This window comes from Panthera tigris, chromosome D4, assembly GCF_018350195.1.
Source record: "Panthera tigris isolate Pti1 chromosome D4, P.tigris_Pti1_mat1.1, whole genome shotgun sequence".
NCBI lineage: Eukaryota > Metazoa > Chordata > Mammalia > Carnivora > Felidae > Panthera > Panthera tigris.
The window spans coordinates 11,552,292-11,567,480 of record NC_056672.1 but is presented as its reverse complement, the minus strand read 5'-3'; the positions used below and the strand labels follow the sequence as shown (position 1 = coordinate 11,567,480).

The following is a 15,189-nucleotide window of genomic DNA, read 5'->3' as shown; positions in this document are numbered from 1 at the left end:
CTTGAAATAGGCCTGGAGTGCAATGTATTTTCCTCTTAGGACTGCCTTTGCTGCATCCCAAAGGGTTTGGACTGTCAAGTTTCCTTTTCATTTGCTTCCATATATTTTTAAATTTCTTCTTTAATTTCCTGGTTGACCCACTCATTATTTAGTAGGATATTCTTTAACCTCAATGTATTTAAAGGCTTTCCAATTTTTTTTTCTTGTGGTTGATTTCAAGTTTCATAGCGTTGTGATCTGAAAATATGCATGGTACGATCTCAGTCCTTTTATATTTCTTGAGGGTTGTTTTGTGACCCAGTATATGATCTGTTTTGGAGAATGTTGCATGTATACTCAAGAAGAATATGTATTCTGCTTTGGGATGAAAAGTTTTGAAATATATCTGTTAAGTCCATCTAGTCTAGTGTATCATTCAAGGCCATTGTTTCCTTATTGATTGTCTGCCTAGTTGATCTGTCCCCTGCTATAAGTGGAGTATTAAAGTCACCTACAATTATAGTATTATCAATAAGTTTGCTTATGTTTGTGATTAATTGATTTATATATTTGGGCGATTTCACTTTGGGGCATAAACATTTACAATTGTTAGCTCTTCTTGATGGATAGACCCTTTAATTATGATATAATGTCCTTTTTCATCTCTTGTTACAGTTTTTGGTGTAAAATATAGTTTGTCTGATATAAGTATGGCTACTCCAACTTTATTTTGATATCCAGTAACATAATAGATGGTTCTCCATCCCCCCACTTTCAATCTGCAGATGTTCTCAGGTCTAAAATTAGTGTCTTGTAGGCAGGGTATAGATGGATCTTGTGGGTTTTTTTTTTTTTTTTTTTTTTTTTAAATCCATTCTGATACCCTATGTCTTTTGATTGGGGCATTTAGTCCATTTACATTCAGAGTGATTATTGAAAGATACGGATTTAGTGTCATGGTGCTAACTGTAGGTTTGATACTTGTGGTAATGTCTCTGGTCTTTGGTGGCCTTTCTGCTTTCCACTCACAGAGTCCCCCTTAGGATCTCTTGAATGGCTAGTTTAGTGGTCGTGAACTCCTTTAGTTTTTGATTGTCTGGGAAAGCTTTTCTCTCTCCTTCTATTCAGAATGACAGTCTTCTTAGAAAAGGATTCTTGGCTCCATATTTTTACTATTCAGCACATTGGATATTTCCTGCCACTCCATTCTGGCCTGCCAAGTTTCAGTGGACAGGTCTGCAACTACCCTTATGTGTCTACCCTTGTAGATTAAAGGCCTGTTTGTCCTTAGCTGCTTTCAATATTCGCTCTTTATCTATCTTTGTATTTTGCCAGTTTCACTATGATACGTCATGGGGTTGACCTGTTTTTGTTGATTTTGAAGGGAGTTCTCTGTGCTTCCTGAGCTTGGATGTCTGTATCCTTCCCCAGATTAAGGAAGTTCTCAGCTATAATTTGTTCAAATAAACATCTTCCTTTCTCTCTCTCTCTCTTCTTCTTCTGGAACTCCTATGATAAAGATACTATTTCGTTTCATGAAATCACTTAGGTCTCTACTACTCCCTTCGTGAACTAGTAATTTCCTATCTCTCTTTTTATCAGCTTCATCAGTTTCTATAATTTTCTATTTCACTTATTCTCCCTTTGCTTCTTCCATCCTTGCTGTCACTGCATCTAATTTATTTTGCATCTCATTTATAGCATTTCTTAATTCATCGTGACTATTTCTTAGGTCCTTGATCTCTGCAGCAATAGATTCTCTGCTGACTTGCATGCTTTTTCAAACCCAACTATTAGTGTCATGACTATTATTCTAAATTCATGTTCAGATACATTGTTTATATCTGTTTTTGAGCAATTCTCTGGTTGTCATTTCTTCCTGGAATTTCTTTTGAAGAGAAGTCTTCCGTTTCTTCATTTTGGCTAGTTTTTTTTTTTTTTTTTTTTTTTTGTCTGTTATGTGTTTTAATAGCTTGTTATGTTTCCTGCACCTGAAAGTACTACTACATCAAAAAAGGGTCATACACTGTCTAGGGCCTGGCACTTCAGGAAGCATATTTGGAGTCTGTTGTTGAATCTCTGGTCGCTTTATCTCACTGCTCATAGTGGTGGTTTGGATCTTCCACAGGTGTGCTTTGATTTGTTCGTTGATGTAACCCTGGGGAAAAAAGGGGGAGGGTGGAAGAAGCCTTATCCCATGCAAAGAGACAAATGACAGGGGTGAAATGAAAGTTGAGGCAGAGAGTCAAAGAAACCATAAGGCTTAATCCAGGGAGAGAGGGGGGGGAGAGAGAAAGAGGAAAATAAAAAAGAAGGAAATACAGAAAAGGTATAAAAATAATAAGTGCCTGATTAAAAAAAACAACCAGAACAGAGAAAGAAAGAAAGAAAGAAAAAAGAAAGAAAATATAATATATATATACAGTGAGTATATTTATATTTATATATATTTATATTTATATTTATATATATATATTTATATTTATATTATTTAATATATTTAATATAATATATTATATTATATAGTTGTCTGTTGGTGCCTGGGACTGAAGGCTGTGCTGGTCTGGAGGAGAGGCCATCTGGTTTGTTCAGTGTCAATTTCACTCTGGTCTAGCAGTTACCAGTCAAGGGTGGGGGTTGGTGTGAGCAGCTCCTGCCTCCACTGGGGGCCATTGTCCTGTTTCTTGAAGCCCCATCATGTTGGTGATGGGGAGAAAAATGGTGACAACACAATCTCTCCTTCTCGGACTGGGTGTCCCAAACCACACTGTTTAGGCAGTCCTCTCAGAGCCACACGAGTGGACCGGCTTGTCCTGCTCCACAGTCTCCTGCACCTCCTAGGCGCTCACCTGAGATTCAAGCCCCAATGTCTTAAAAGATCCTGCTCTGCATGGACAGCTTCCGGAATAGCGCCTCTCTGCCCAGCCAACAAAGGGCCTCTGGCTGGTGCCTGCAGGGTCTTTTGTCCTTGGAGGGGCAATATACCCTCTTCCCACAGTACCCAAAGAAAGGGACTGTTTTCTCCCAGTGTGCCCCTAAGATCGCTACCATCCTCCGGGGCTGGCTCCCTCTTTCCCCTGGGTATGACCTTCTGAAGTGGCTGCAGTCTGGAGAAAGTCGTGCACCCCTGAAAACTCTACTCTTCACTCCTAAGGCTGTTTGCAAAGTAGACACTGGCTCTCTCCATGTTCTTTGTTCCCTAGTCCGTGGTCCAGAGAGGTTTTCCTCTTCTCCAAATACAATCCCGCACTTGCACAGCCTCTCTTTCCCTTCCTCTGAAGGGGTTCCCGCAGTCCGTGCCTTTGTCATCGATTTTATTTCTCCCAATTCACAAACATGCACCTGTGTCCCACCATCTCCTGTACCCTCATGGAGGTGTTTCTGTCACTCTGTGGCCTGGATTCCTGGAATGCCAAGTGTTCTGACCTCAATACTGCTGTGTTTGAGGGATGAGGGAAATTTGGGTTCCCCTACTTCTCTGCCATCTTGACTCTCCCCGTGGGTAGTTCTATTTGTAATTTTTTGAGGAACTTCCATCCTGTTTTCCAGAGTGGCTGCACCAGTTTTCCCCAGAACTGTTGATTGAAGAGACTGTTTCCCCATTGTCTATTACATGTGAACATAAAATTCCAATTTTCTGAGGTAAATTATCAAGAGTTGAATTTCTGGGTCATATGATAAAGGTACCTTTTTTTTGTTTGCTTTTATTTTAATCATCTAGTGCTCATCAGAAGAAGTGTATTCCTGGGGTGCCTGGGTGGCTCAGTCAGTTAAGTGCCCGACTTCAGCTTAGGTCATGATCTCATGGCTTGTGAGTTTGAGCCCCATGTCGGGCTCTGTGCTGACAGCTCAGAACCTGGAGCCTGCTTCAGGTTTTGTCTCTCTTGCTCTCTCTCTCTCTCTCTCTCTCTGTCTCTCTCTGCCACTCTTATGCTTGTGCTGTCCCTCTCTCTGTCTCAAAAATAAATAAACATGAAAAACAAAAAACAAGCATATTCTTTAATCACCATCACCTATTTGACCCATTACCTTCCTCCCCTCTAGTAACCATCAGTTCTCTGTAGTTAAGAATCTGTTTCTTGGTTTCTTTCTATGTGCTCTTCCCCCTTTCGCTTGTTTAAGTTCCACATAAGAATGAAATCATATGGATGGTATTTGTCTTTGACTTCTTTGACTTAGCATTATACTCTCTAGATCCATCCATGCCATTACAAACAGCAAGATTTCATTCCTTTTTCTGGCTGAATAATATTCCGTGTGTGTGTGTGTACATGTACATATGTACGTAACACATCTTAAGAAATTTTTTTTTAAATGTTTTTACATTTTTGAGAGACAAAGAGAACAGCACATGAGTGGGGGAGGGGCGGAGAGAGAGGGAGCCAGAATCCAAAGCAGGCTCCAGGCTCGGAGCACAGAGCCCGATTTGGGGCTCGAACTCATCACTAGATCAGAGCTGAAGTTGGACACTAAACCTACTGAGCCACCCGGGGCCCTGTACATACCCCATCTTTATCCATTCATCAATTGATGGACACTGGGGTACTTCCATACCTTGGCTCTTGTAAATAATGCTGCTATAAACATAGGGCTGTAATTAGTGTTTTCGTGTTTAGGTAAATATATAGTGGTATAACTAGTGGATTATAGGATAATTCTGGTTTTTTTTTTTCCAAATTTTTATTTAAATTCTAGTTGATTAACATACAGTGTAATACTATTTTGAGGAGTAGAATTGAGTGATTTCATCACTTACATATGACACCCATTTCTCAACACAAGTGCCCTCCTAAATGTCCATCACCCACCCACCTCCCTCCATCAGCCCTCCATTCTCCATTGTGAAGAGTCTCTTATGGTTTGTTTCCCTCTCTCTTCCTCCCACCTTCCCATATATTCTTCCATTTTATTTCTTAAATTCCCCCACATAGGAGTGAAGTCATATGGTATTTATCTTTCTCTGACTTATTTTGCTGAGCATAATACTCCGTAGCTCCATCTACCTTATTGCAAATGGCAAGATTTCATCTTTTTGATGTCTGAGTAATACTCCACTGTGTTCTTTATCTATTCTTCAGTTGATGGACATCGGGGCTCTCTCCATAGTTTGACTATGTTGACTATGCTGCTATAAACATCAGGGTTGCATGTGCCCCTTTGAATCAGCATTTTTGTATCCTTTGGGTAAATACCTAGTAGTGCAATTGCTGGCTTGTAGGGGAGTTCTACTTTTAACTTTTGAGGAACCTCCATACTATACTCCAGAGTGGCTATACCAGTTTGTATTCCCACCAACAGTGCATGAAGAGGGTTCCCCTTTCTCTGAATCCTTGCCAACACTTGGCGTCTCTAGTATTGTTACTTTTAGCCATTCTGACAGGGGTGAGGTGATACCTCATTGTACTTGTGATTTGCATTTCCCTGATACTAAGTAACGTGAGCATCTTTTCATAGGTGTGTTGGCCATTTATATGCCTTCTTGGGAGAAATGTCCGTTCATGTCTTCTGCCCATTAAAATTTTTTTAATGTTTATTGATTTTTGAAAGAGAGAATGTGGGAGGGGCAAAGAGAGAGGGAGACACAGAATCTGAAGCAAGCTCCAGGCTCTGAGCTGTCAGCACAGAGCCCGACTTGGGGCTTGGACCCAAGAGCCTTGAGATCACGACCTGAGCCGAAGTTGGAAGCCCAACCAACTGAGCCACCCAAGTGCCCCAGGTTGTATAAGTTGTTGATATATTTTGGATACTATGTCATTTGCAAATATCTTTCCCTATGCTGTAGGTTCCCTTTCGGTTTTCTTGATTGTTTCCTTTGCCGTGCAGAAGCTTCTATATTGACTTTTTTAAAAAAAACATTTAATTATTTTTGAGAGAGCACGAACAGGGGAGAGGCAGAGAGAGAGGCAGACACAGTATCCAAAGCAGGATCCAGGCTCTGAGCTGTCAGCACCGAGCCTGCCCCAAGGCCTGAACCCGTGAACCGTGAGCTCATGACCTGAGCTGAAGGTGGACGCTTACCCGACTGAGCCACCCAGGTGCCCCAGATGTAGTCCCAACAGTTTATTTTTGTTGTTGTTGCTCTTGCCTCAGTGGACCCTATCTAGAAGAAAGTTGCTATGGCCAATGGCAGAGAAAATGCTGCTTGTGCTTTGTTCTAGGGTTTTTATGGTGTTTGGGTCTCACATGTAGGTCTTTGAGCCATTTTGTTGATTTTTGTATATGGTGTAGGAAGGTCTGTTTTCATTCTTGTGCGTGTCGCTGTCCAGTTTTCCCAACACCATCTGTTCTTGAGGGTGATGTCCTTACGAAGAAGAGTTCCTACAGTGGCCTGCAGGGTCGTGTCCTCTGTCCCCAGGGCCCTGTTTCCAGGAGCGTCTCTAATGGGTGCTGCGTGAGCTCTGCTTTTGTGTCCTGGCCCCTTGATCCTTCAAGCCAGACATCGGCAGAGGCTCTCTTTGCCTGTCGTGGGCAGTATTGGGTCCCCGGCCTGAATGGGGGGCATTTTACGTAGGTGTGCCCTGCTCCGTTGGTGAAATGGGACTTAGCACCACTGTTGCTGGAACCAAGGCCTTGCAAAAGTCCCAGGTGAGGAGATGCAAGGATGAGCAGGGGTTTGGGGCCCGTCTTGTGGGGGCGGGTGCCCCCTCCGCGCTGGGACTGAGGCACATGAGGCTGGGAGGGGCGGTGACCCTAGGGCATGGGGGGCGGGGCTCCGTGTAATCAAGTTAGGTGGTGAGTGTCCGTGCTGGGCTGGGTCCTGCACGTGGCCCTATGCTTACGCTGAGGGGTAGGGGTAGGTGACGTGGTGCTGGCCAGCTCGTGCTCTGGGAAGAGCAACTAACGTCCCCACTCTGCGCCCCTGGTGCTCTTCAGACCAGATCCCATGCTGGAGGTGTGGGTTGTTGGCCTGCCTTCTCTCCCAAGAGCAGCGCGAGGATCTCTGGACCGTATCCTGGCCAAGCCCGCTCACCTTTACACTCCAAGCTTCAAGCCCCTTTGCTCGCAAGAGCTCACAAAATTCAGGCCCTCTCAGTTTTCAAGCCACTGGCTGTGGGGATTTGTTTGCCCTGCGCGCTCCTCTGTGTGCCGGTCCGTCTCTCGCCTTGTGGCCACACTGTGGCCACAGCTGTCTGCTCATCACAGCAGCCATGATCTCTTTCTCTCCTGAGCTGCTTCTCCTCACTCCCTACCTTCTTTGATGTGACCTCTTCTCTTTCTTCACTTGTCAAGTTTGTTCTTCCTGTCTTCAGATCGATTTCTGGGGTATTTCGGATGAGATGATAGTTACCTAGTTGTATTTGTGGGACAAGGTGAGCATATAGTCCTACTCGGCTGCCATCTGCCAGAAGCTTCCAAGGTCTGTTTAACCTTATGATAAACTGAAAAGGTTTTTTTTTTCCCCCAGAATGGCTGTCCCATTTTGCATTCCTAGCAGAAAAATACGAGAGTTAGAATTGCTTTACATTCTCACCAGCCCTTGGCATTGTCAATTAAGAAAAAATTTTCCATTTTAATATATGGGTAGTGAAATGTCATTATAATTTTAATTTGCATTTTCCTAATAACTAATGGTGTTGAGCATCTCGTGCTTATTTGCCATTCATATATTTTCTTTGAAGTGTCTGTTTAAATCTTTTGACCATTTATTTTTCAGTCTTGATATACTTTTTTGGGGGGAATCAGTTTAGATATACTGAAAATTTGCAAAGATAGAATATAGTTCCTATATACCCTTGACCTAGTTTCTCTTACTGTTAACATCTTCTAGAACTATGATTCCTTTGCCCAAACTAAGAGATGAAACTTCATCAACACTGTTAATTAATTTCCAAACTTTATTCAGATTCTCCAGTTTTTCTGTTAATGTCATCCAAAGCTCCCCCCACCCCCCACCCCCGATCCAACTCCAGGATCAAATTCCAGGGTATGGAGAGTTAAAGTTTTATGCCCTCATTTTATAAATCTCCTGGGTATCTTCACCTTCTTGGAGAACTGGTGCCCAGAGCCATCTGACCTCTAATCTTGAGTGTTTTTTGGATCTTCTCCATTATTGACATCTTGGGATATCCCTTTACCTTCGTCTTGGGGAATTCCTTTCACCTCCCTCTTGGGTTGTTTGTCCTATTTTCTGGATCTTATGCCTTTCATTTTCATGGCATTCTTTCTCTTGGTTCATTATCTCATTTTGGCAAAACACACATTTTGAAGCTTCTAGGTAAAAGGAAGATGGAAGTTATTTTTGTATGGATTATTCTATTCTTATGTAATATTTTTTCAGGGTGTGGTAATTAATTTTATTTTTATTTTTTAAGAACTTTACTTAAACCCAAATTAGTTAACATACAGTGTAATACTGATTTCAGGAATAGAATTTAATGATTCATCACTTACATAGAAAACCCAGTGCTTGTCCCAACAGGTGCCCTCCTTAATGCCCATCACCCATTTAGCCCATCCTCCCACCCACCACCCCTCCCTGATCTTGTTCTCTGTATTTAAGAGCCTCTTAGGGTTTTCCTCCCTCTCTGTTTTTATCTTATTTTCCTTCCCTTCCCCTAGGTTCATCTATATTGTTAAATTTCACAGGAGTGAAATCATGCCATATTTGTCTTTCTCTGACTTGTTTCACTAAGCATAACACATTCTAGTTCCATCCATATTGTTGCAAATAGCAAGATTTCATTCTTTTCGATTGCTGAGTAATATGAGCAATATCCCATTATATACATATATTTGTGTATATATATGTATATGTATTTATGTATGTACACACACACACACACACACCATCTTCTTTATGCATTCATCAGTCGATGGACATTTGGGCTCTTTCCATAGCTTGGCTATTGTTGATAGTGCTGCTATAAACATTGGGGTGCATGTGACCCTTGGAATCAGCATTTTTGTATTCTTTGGATAAATACCTAGTAGTGCAATTTCTGGCTTGTAGGGTAGTTCTATTTTTAATTTTTGGAGGAAACTCCACACTATTCTCCAGAGCGGCTGCACCAGTTTGCATTCCCACCAACTGCACAAAAGGGTTCCCTTTTCTCCACATCCTCGCCAACATCTCGTTTCCTGAGTTGTTAATTTTAACCACTCTGGCCAGTGTGAGGTGGTATCTTAGTGTGGTTTTGATTTGTATTTCCCTGATGGTGAGTGACGTTGAGCATCTTTTCATGTGCCTGTTAGCCATCTGGATGTCTTCCTCGGAAAAGTGTTCATGTCTTTTGCCCTTTTTTTTCACTGAATGATTTGTTTTTCGGGGCGTTGAGTTTGAGAAGTTCTTTATAGATTTTGGATACCAACCCTTGATCTGATAGGTCATTTGCAAATATCTTCTCCCATTCCACAGGCTGCCTTTTAGTTTGGTCATTTCCTTTGCTGTGCAGAAGCTTTTTGTCTTGATGAGGTGGTCGTGAATTTTACATCCCAACTTGCCTAGGGTAGAGTACCCAGTTAGTTAATCAAACACTGATGTAGGTATTGCTGAAAAATATTTTGTGGATGTGGTTGTAGGTCCGTAATTAGTTGACTTTTTTTAAACAGTAATTTATATTGATAGGTTTTTATTTAAATTCAAGTTAGTTAACCTAGTGTAATATTGGTTTCAGGAGTAGAATTTAGTGATTCATCACTTACATTCAACACCCAGTGCTCATCACAACAAAGTGCCCTCCTTAATGCCCATCCCCCATTTAGCCCATTCCCAGCCCACCTCCCCTCCAGCGACTGTCAGTTTGTTCTCTATCATTAAGAGTCTTTTACAGCTTGCCTCCCTTTCTTCCCCCCACTCCCCCTATGTTCATCTGTTTTGTTTCTTAAAATCCAAATGAATGAAATCCCATAGTATTTGTCTTTATCTGACTGATGTATTTTGCTTAGCATACTACCATAATTAGTTGACTTTAAGTAAAGAAAATTACCCTTGCTAAATGGATGGGCCTCATCCAATCAAGAGATGGCCTTTGAGGAAAAAGTGATGTTTTCTAGAAAAGAAGAAAGGATTCCTCACAACTATTCTATCAACACCTTCATATCCGGCCTGCTAACCTACCATTTGAATTTCACAGTGGCCTTTTCTCGCAATCATGTGAGCCAATTTCTTAAATCTATTAGCTATGTCTATGTTGCTCCTATTTGTCGAGAGAAACCTAAGTAACATACAGGGTATAGGATTATAGATTAGAAATAAATTCCTCTCAGAAGTTTGAAGGCTCCATTAGTTTCTAGCTTTCAGTGATGCTGTTGATAACTTTGATTCAATTCTGACCCTTGAGCTTTATACAAAATTAATTTTAGTCTCTGAAGGTCTAGAGAGTCTCATGATCATCCCTGGTGGCTGGAAATTGCATGGTCAGGTTCATTTTCGTCCGTCTTTATGGGCATTCATTCCCTTTCAATCTGGGAAGTCATGTTTTTGAGTTTGAAGAAATTTTCTTAAATTATTTGTTTGAAGCCTTCTTTACCTCCATGGTCTATGTTTTCTCTTTGTAGAATTAACATTGGATATATGATCTGGTGGAATAGTCTGTAAAATTTTGAAATTCTTTTTCCTCTTTTAAAAAATTGTTTGGATGTTTCCTCAGTCTTAACTTCCAATCACTTTTTTTTTGTTTATTTGTAAGCTCTATGCCCAATGGGGCTTGAATTTAGGACCCTGAGATCAAGAGTCACATAGTCTACAACTGAACAAGGCAGGCACCCCGATCATTCTCTTAATTTCTACTTTCCACTCTTATGCTTTGACTTTCCAAGAGCTCCTTGATGTTTTGTGAATGTTCATTTTTGTAATAGCATCGTGATCTTGTTTAATGGATGCCATATAATTTGTTACCTATAAAGATGTAATGGTAATTCTTGTTTGTCTCGAAGTTTTGTTGTTGTTTTTTTTTTTTTTTAAGATTTTATTTTCAAGTAATCTCTACACTCACCGTGGGGCCCAAAGTCACAACCCCAAGATTGAGTTGCGTGTTTGACTGACTGAGCCGGCCAGGCTCCTCCAAATTTGCTTCATATACTCTGTTCCCTCTGTCCTCAGTTTTCTGTGGGTATGTTTGTTCTGTTTTAGAGAATTTCCTCAGATGTTTCTTGATCCTTAGCTGCCTGCTCATGAAGAGTGGGGACTAAATGCCACGAGCACTGGTGGCAGGGGAAGGCTTGGTAGCTGAAACTCATTGTACGGTGCCCTGGCTAAGTCAACCGCTGGGAGATCGCCAGTGTTATGATCTGTAAACTCTCTCCTTTGGTAAAGTAATATCGTGGTGGTCCAAATGCAAGAGTGGGGAGAGTAAAAGAATGTACTGTCGTCATGCCTGAGAGTCGGGCATAATCTCAGGCTGTCCTAGGCAAATTAGAGGATGATCATCTCCTTCCTGATAGGGATATTCCTCACGGAAAATTCTTCCATATCCAGTACAGGTGTTAGAAGTCACAATTGTCTGCGTCTAGCAGCTGTGTGAAGGAAGACGTCTAGGAGTTCTTGTCATCCATCTTCCAACATTCATGCTTGTTTATAGTCTTAAATCGGAGGCAGCCTACATTCCAATCGGCAACTGTGTAGAAAACCGTGGAATTCATACAATGGAATGCTACTCGGTAGTGAAAAAGAATGAGCCTCTGCTACATAAAAGGAAATGAATTTTAAATAGTGTTGAACAGGGACACCAAAAAGCCTGATAGAAAGTACATGCCATATGATCCCATTTATGTGAAATACAAGAACTGGCAAAACGAATCCAGGATGATACAAGTCGTAAGAAGTGAATTTCGGGACACCAATGGAGAGGCATTGATGGCACCAGGGGAGGGCACACGGAAGAGTCTGTAGGCCAGATATGGGTAGATTTACAAATTGGGGTGAGGGGAGAGAGTGGCATTTCAGCTAGGTAAACCTCTACCTGAGGTGGGGGAATTCATTAGGACAGGAATATTAGGGAAAGAGGGAAAGGGTCCTCAGCTGTTGGCTTCATGAGAATTCTATGTTGAAATCCCAACCCAGGATAGATGCCCAGCACCAACTCTGCAGGTAAAATTACTACTCACACTGAGGAACCATGGCTTCAGGTTATAGTTACAAAAGTGAATACCATGTTTGCCTTTAAGAACCTGTTGGCTTGAACTTTTGAAGTGTTTTACACTGAGCATCTTAATCATCAGGAATGGCTTTCTGTAGCCTTGGTCATTCTGCTTTCCAATGATGTGTTTCTCCGTCGTAAGCCTCTGCGGCTGGGGAAACCCATGAGATGGTGTAGATGCAATAATAGCTTAAAATACTCACCGTACCTCTTTGCCGAGTCCATTCCTTGGCGAGAAGTAGACTTCCCATTCCTCTGGCATCAGTCCTGTCAGTGTCGTTTACTTGGGCCAGTGCCATGTCACAAGGTGACATTCAAGAGAATGTAAGCTACATCTAAGCAGAAGCTTTATGAGCTCCTCTTGCCTGCTTCCACGGTCACTTTTTTGTCTTCTGCCATACAAATGCCATGTTCTAGAAGGGGGCTGCTCTGGTTCCCCTATCCAGAGATTTTGGGATTATTTGTTACTTCAGTATAAGATAGTGCACCCTAATCCACCAGGATGTTTGAGAAATTCTCTTGAACAAGTTGAACAGAATCTACTGTATCTTCTCTCAGGATCCAGAGAATGTTCTCTGCTTTGATCATGAGAGATAAAGGATCCCTGAATGTCTAAAAATGGAGAAATATCTAGGTTATGTGTTTTTTTAAATTTTGTTTAATGTTTATTCATCTTTCCGAGAGAGAGAGAGAGACAGGGAGGAAGGAATGGAGACACAGAATCTGAAGCAAGGCTCTAGGCTCTGAGCTGTCAGCACAGAGCCTGATGAGGGGCTTGAACTCATAAACCGTGAGATCATGACCTGAGCCAAAGTCAGACGCTTAACTGACAGAGCCCCCCAGGCACCCTAGGTTATCTGTTTTTAACTAATAAAAGAAATGTAAAGACCATAAACCATCAGAATTAATGTCCCACCACAATTGAGAACAAAATATTTTATTTCTCTCAATAAAACTATAGTTTACAATAGTATTTACTAAATAAATTATATAATTTCTCTTTTACAAGCAATAAACTAAATCACAAATATTTCAAAGACAACGTATGTACACGACATAAGGCCTTTTATAAATAGCTTTGCTCTTCTCATTTCACTAGTAAACAGTGAAAAAATCTTTATAGAAGCTAGTTTCCTATAAAGTATATGCAGACCTATTACACCGATCTTGATATGAAACCAATTTAAACTTTTAATGACATGGGCTATGATTATCATTTTGCAAAAAAGAGCAGACTTTATACTTTATTTACCATTTTGCATGGATGGATGTTTTTAAAAATAAGCAGATTACATATGTTGCTCATGTATAACCACTGGATGCATGCAAAATGAAATAATGCAAGTGTCAATAGGAAAATAGCACTTCCAAGTCCAAAATGGTGATTGGCAATGGCCTAGAAAGCAGCTTGAATATAGTTCATGAAGTTCTTCGCAGTTCAGCAAGCAACAGCAAAGGATAGAATAGTGTGATGGTTTTCACATCACATCTGCTGATCAGCCTATGGACCAAGGTTCCCCCCACACTTTGCAAACTCCTATATCCACTTGATTGTTTCTTGTGTGCCAGGAGGGTCAGTCGAGTTCCTCTGGGTAATTCCGGAGTGGAGAAACTTCTCTTCCACAACTGTGGAATGGTCACCATTTTCACTTACTGGGGAGGTTAAAAAAAAAAAAAAAAAGCAGCTGTAAACCTAAGTTTTGGCCTTGATTTATAACTGTTCCTCACGAAAGGGAACACAAGGTCATTATTAGGCCTAAGCCTTGTGCCTGGGAAATGTGCGGGTAGAAGTCAGGGTGCATTAGGCTCGGGGTCCTTCTGTGATGATTATCATAGCATTCACTTCTCTGGTGGACCTGTGGCCTCTGATGACACCGAGTGTATCGAGTTCCTGTGACAGCACAGCACTGTGCTAAGACTCAGAAGGAAACAACGCTGGCTAAGGTGCACCCCTGACCTCTAAGGGCACGGGGCTTGGGGCATGTGCTGTTACAGCAGGCCTAAAGCCAATCAGAACAACTTGAACCTGGTCTTGACTCGTGAATGCCGTGTTCGTTTTCAAACACTGTCCTCGTGACGGGGGAGTAAAATTATATCCAGCAAATATTTAACTTAAAATGATAACCATTTAAGGTCAGAGACTGCCGGTTCAGTCTATGACCGTTAAACCAAGATCTACCTGGGGAAGGCAGTACCAGGTTCAGTTTTTAGAGGCAGACGTAGCTGGTTAAACCTACTGGTTTCCTAAGTACTACAGCTACAGGATGTTATGCAAAGAAATTTCTTTTTAATTTTTTATTTTGGGAAAGAGCACGAGCGGGAGAGAGAGGATCATAAGCAGGCTCTACACCACCAGTGCAGAGCCCAATGCGGGGCTCGAACTCAGGAATGGTGAGGCCAGGACCTGAGTCGAAATCAAGAGTTGGACGCCTAACCTACAGAACCCCCTAGGCAACCCTACTTAACCTTCCTTATACCTTGTTTTAGCTGTAAAATGGGAGTCATAAATCCTACCTTACAGGGTAGTTTAAGGGATAAACTTGTTGGGGGGAAATACAGTGCATGTATGTATGTGACTGTGGGTACACACACACAAGCTACATACACGGATTAAAGAGGGATCATTTAGTGTCAGCCGCGTGCTTGTGTCCTCAAAATAGTTGAGAAAGTCGGAGGTGTTGGAATGTGTGGTCCAACACCTTCATTTGGAGGCTGAAAAAGCAAACGCATTTGAAATGGTTTTGAAAATTAAGAGGCTATGTCAAAGATTCTGTTTAAAAAGGAATATTTTATCATGTAATTTAAGCCTATTGGGATTTGTAATTTTTAATAGTTTCCACTTTGTTTCCTATTAATCTAAGTTAGGAAGATTTGCCTGCCTAAATGTATAACTTGCTCTAATTAATACTTAAATCATCTTCCAAAAATAGCCCAGGGGTCATGAGCCACAGCAGTGGGCAGAGGGGAAGCTGCCCACGTTCTCAGGACAGATGTCTGTAAAGTGGACTTTATTCAGACTCAGTCTGATCCCTTAGTGTGGTGCGTATCAATGAGGGACATAAAAAAAAAAAAATCCATGTAAAATGATACGTTCCTACTGATCAGCTTTATCAGTCTTGCTTTGTTTTTTTTC

The 15,189-nt window shown here is 41.4% G+C and overlaps 1 protein-coding gene across 2 annotated transcripts in view; it reads right to left on the bottom strand.

Moving 5' to 3' along the window:
• Window positions 1-7,905: 7,905 nt before the first annotated feature.
• Window positions 7,906-15,189, bottom strand: part of PIP5K1B (phosphatidylinositol-4-phosphate 5-kinase type 1 beta) — a 310,428-nt gene continuing 303,144 nt past the window's right edge. The window contains exon 14 of one of the 2 annotated variants that reach the window (XM_042964800.1): window positions 7,906-8,190. In XM_042964800.1, the coding sequence (XP_042820734.1) occupies window positions 8,155-8,190 (36 nt within the window). In that variant the 3' untranslated portion in view covers window positions 7,906-8,154. Of the gene's footprint in view, window positions 8,191-13,286; window positions 13,710-15,189 lie in introns of those variants that run through there. The other variant, XM_042964801.1, reaches the window with a different exon arrangement.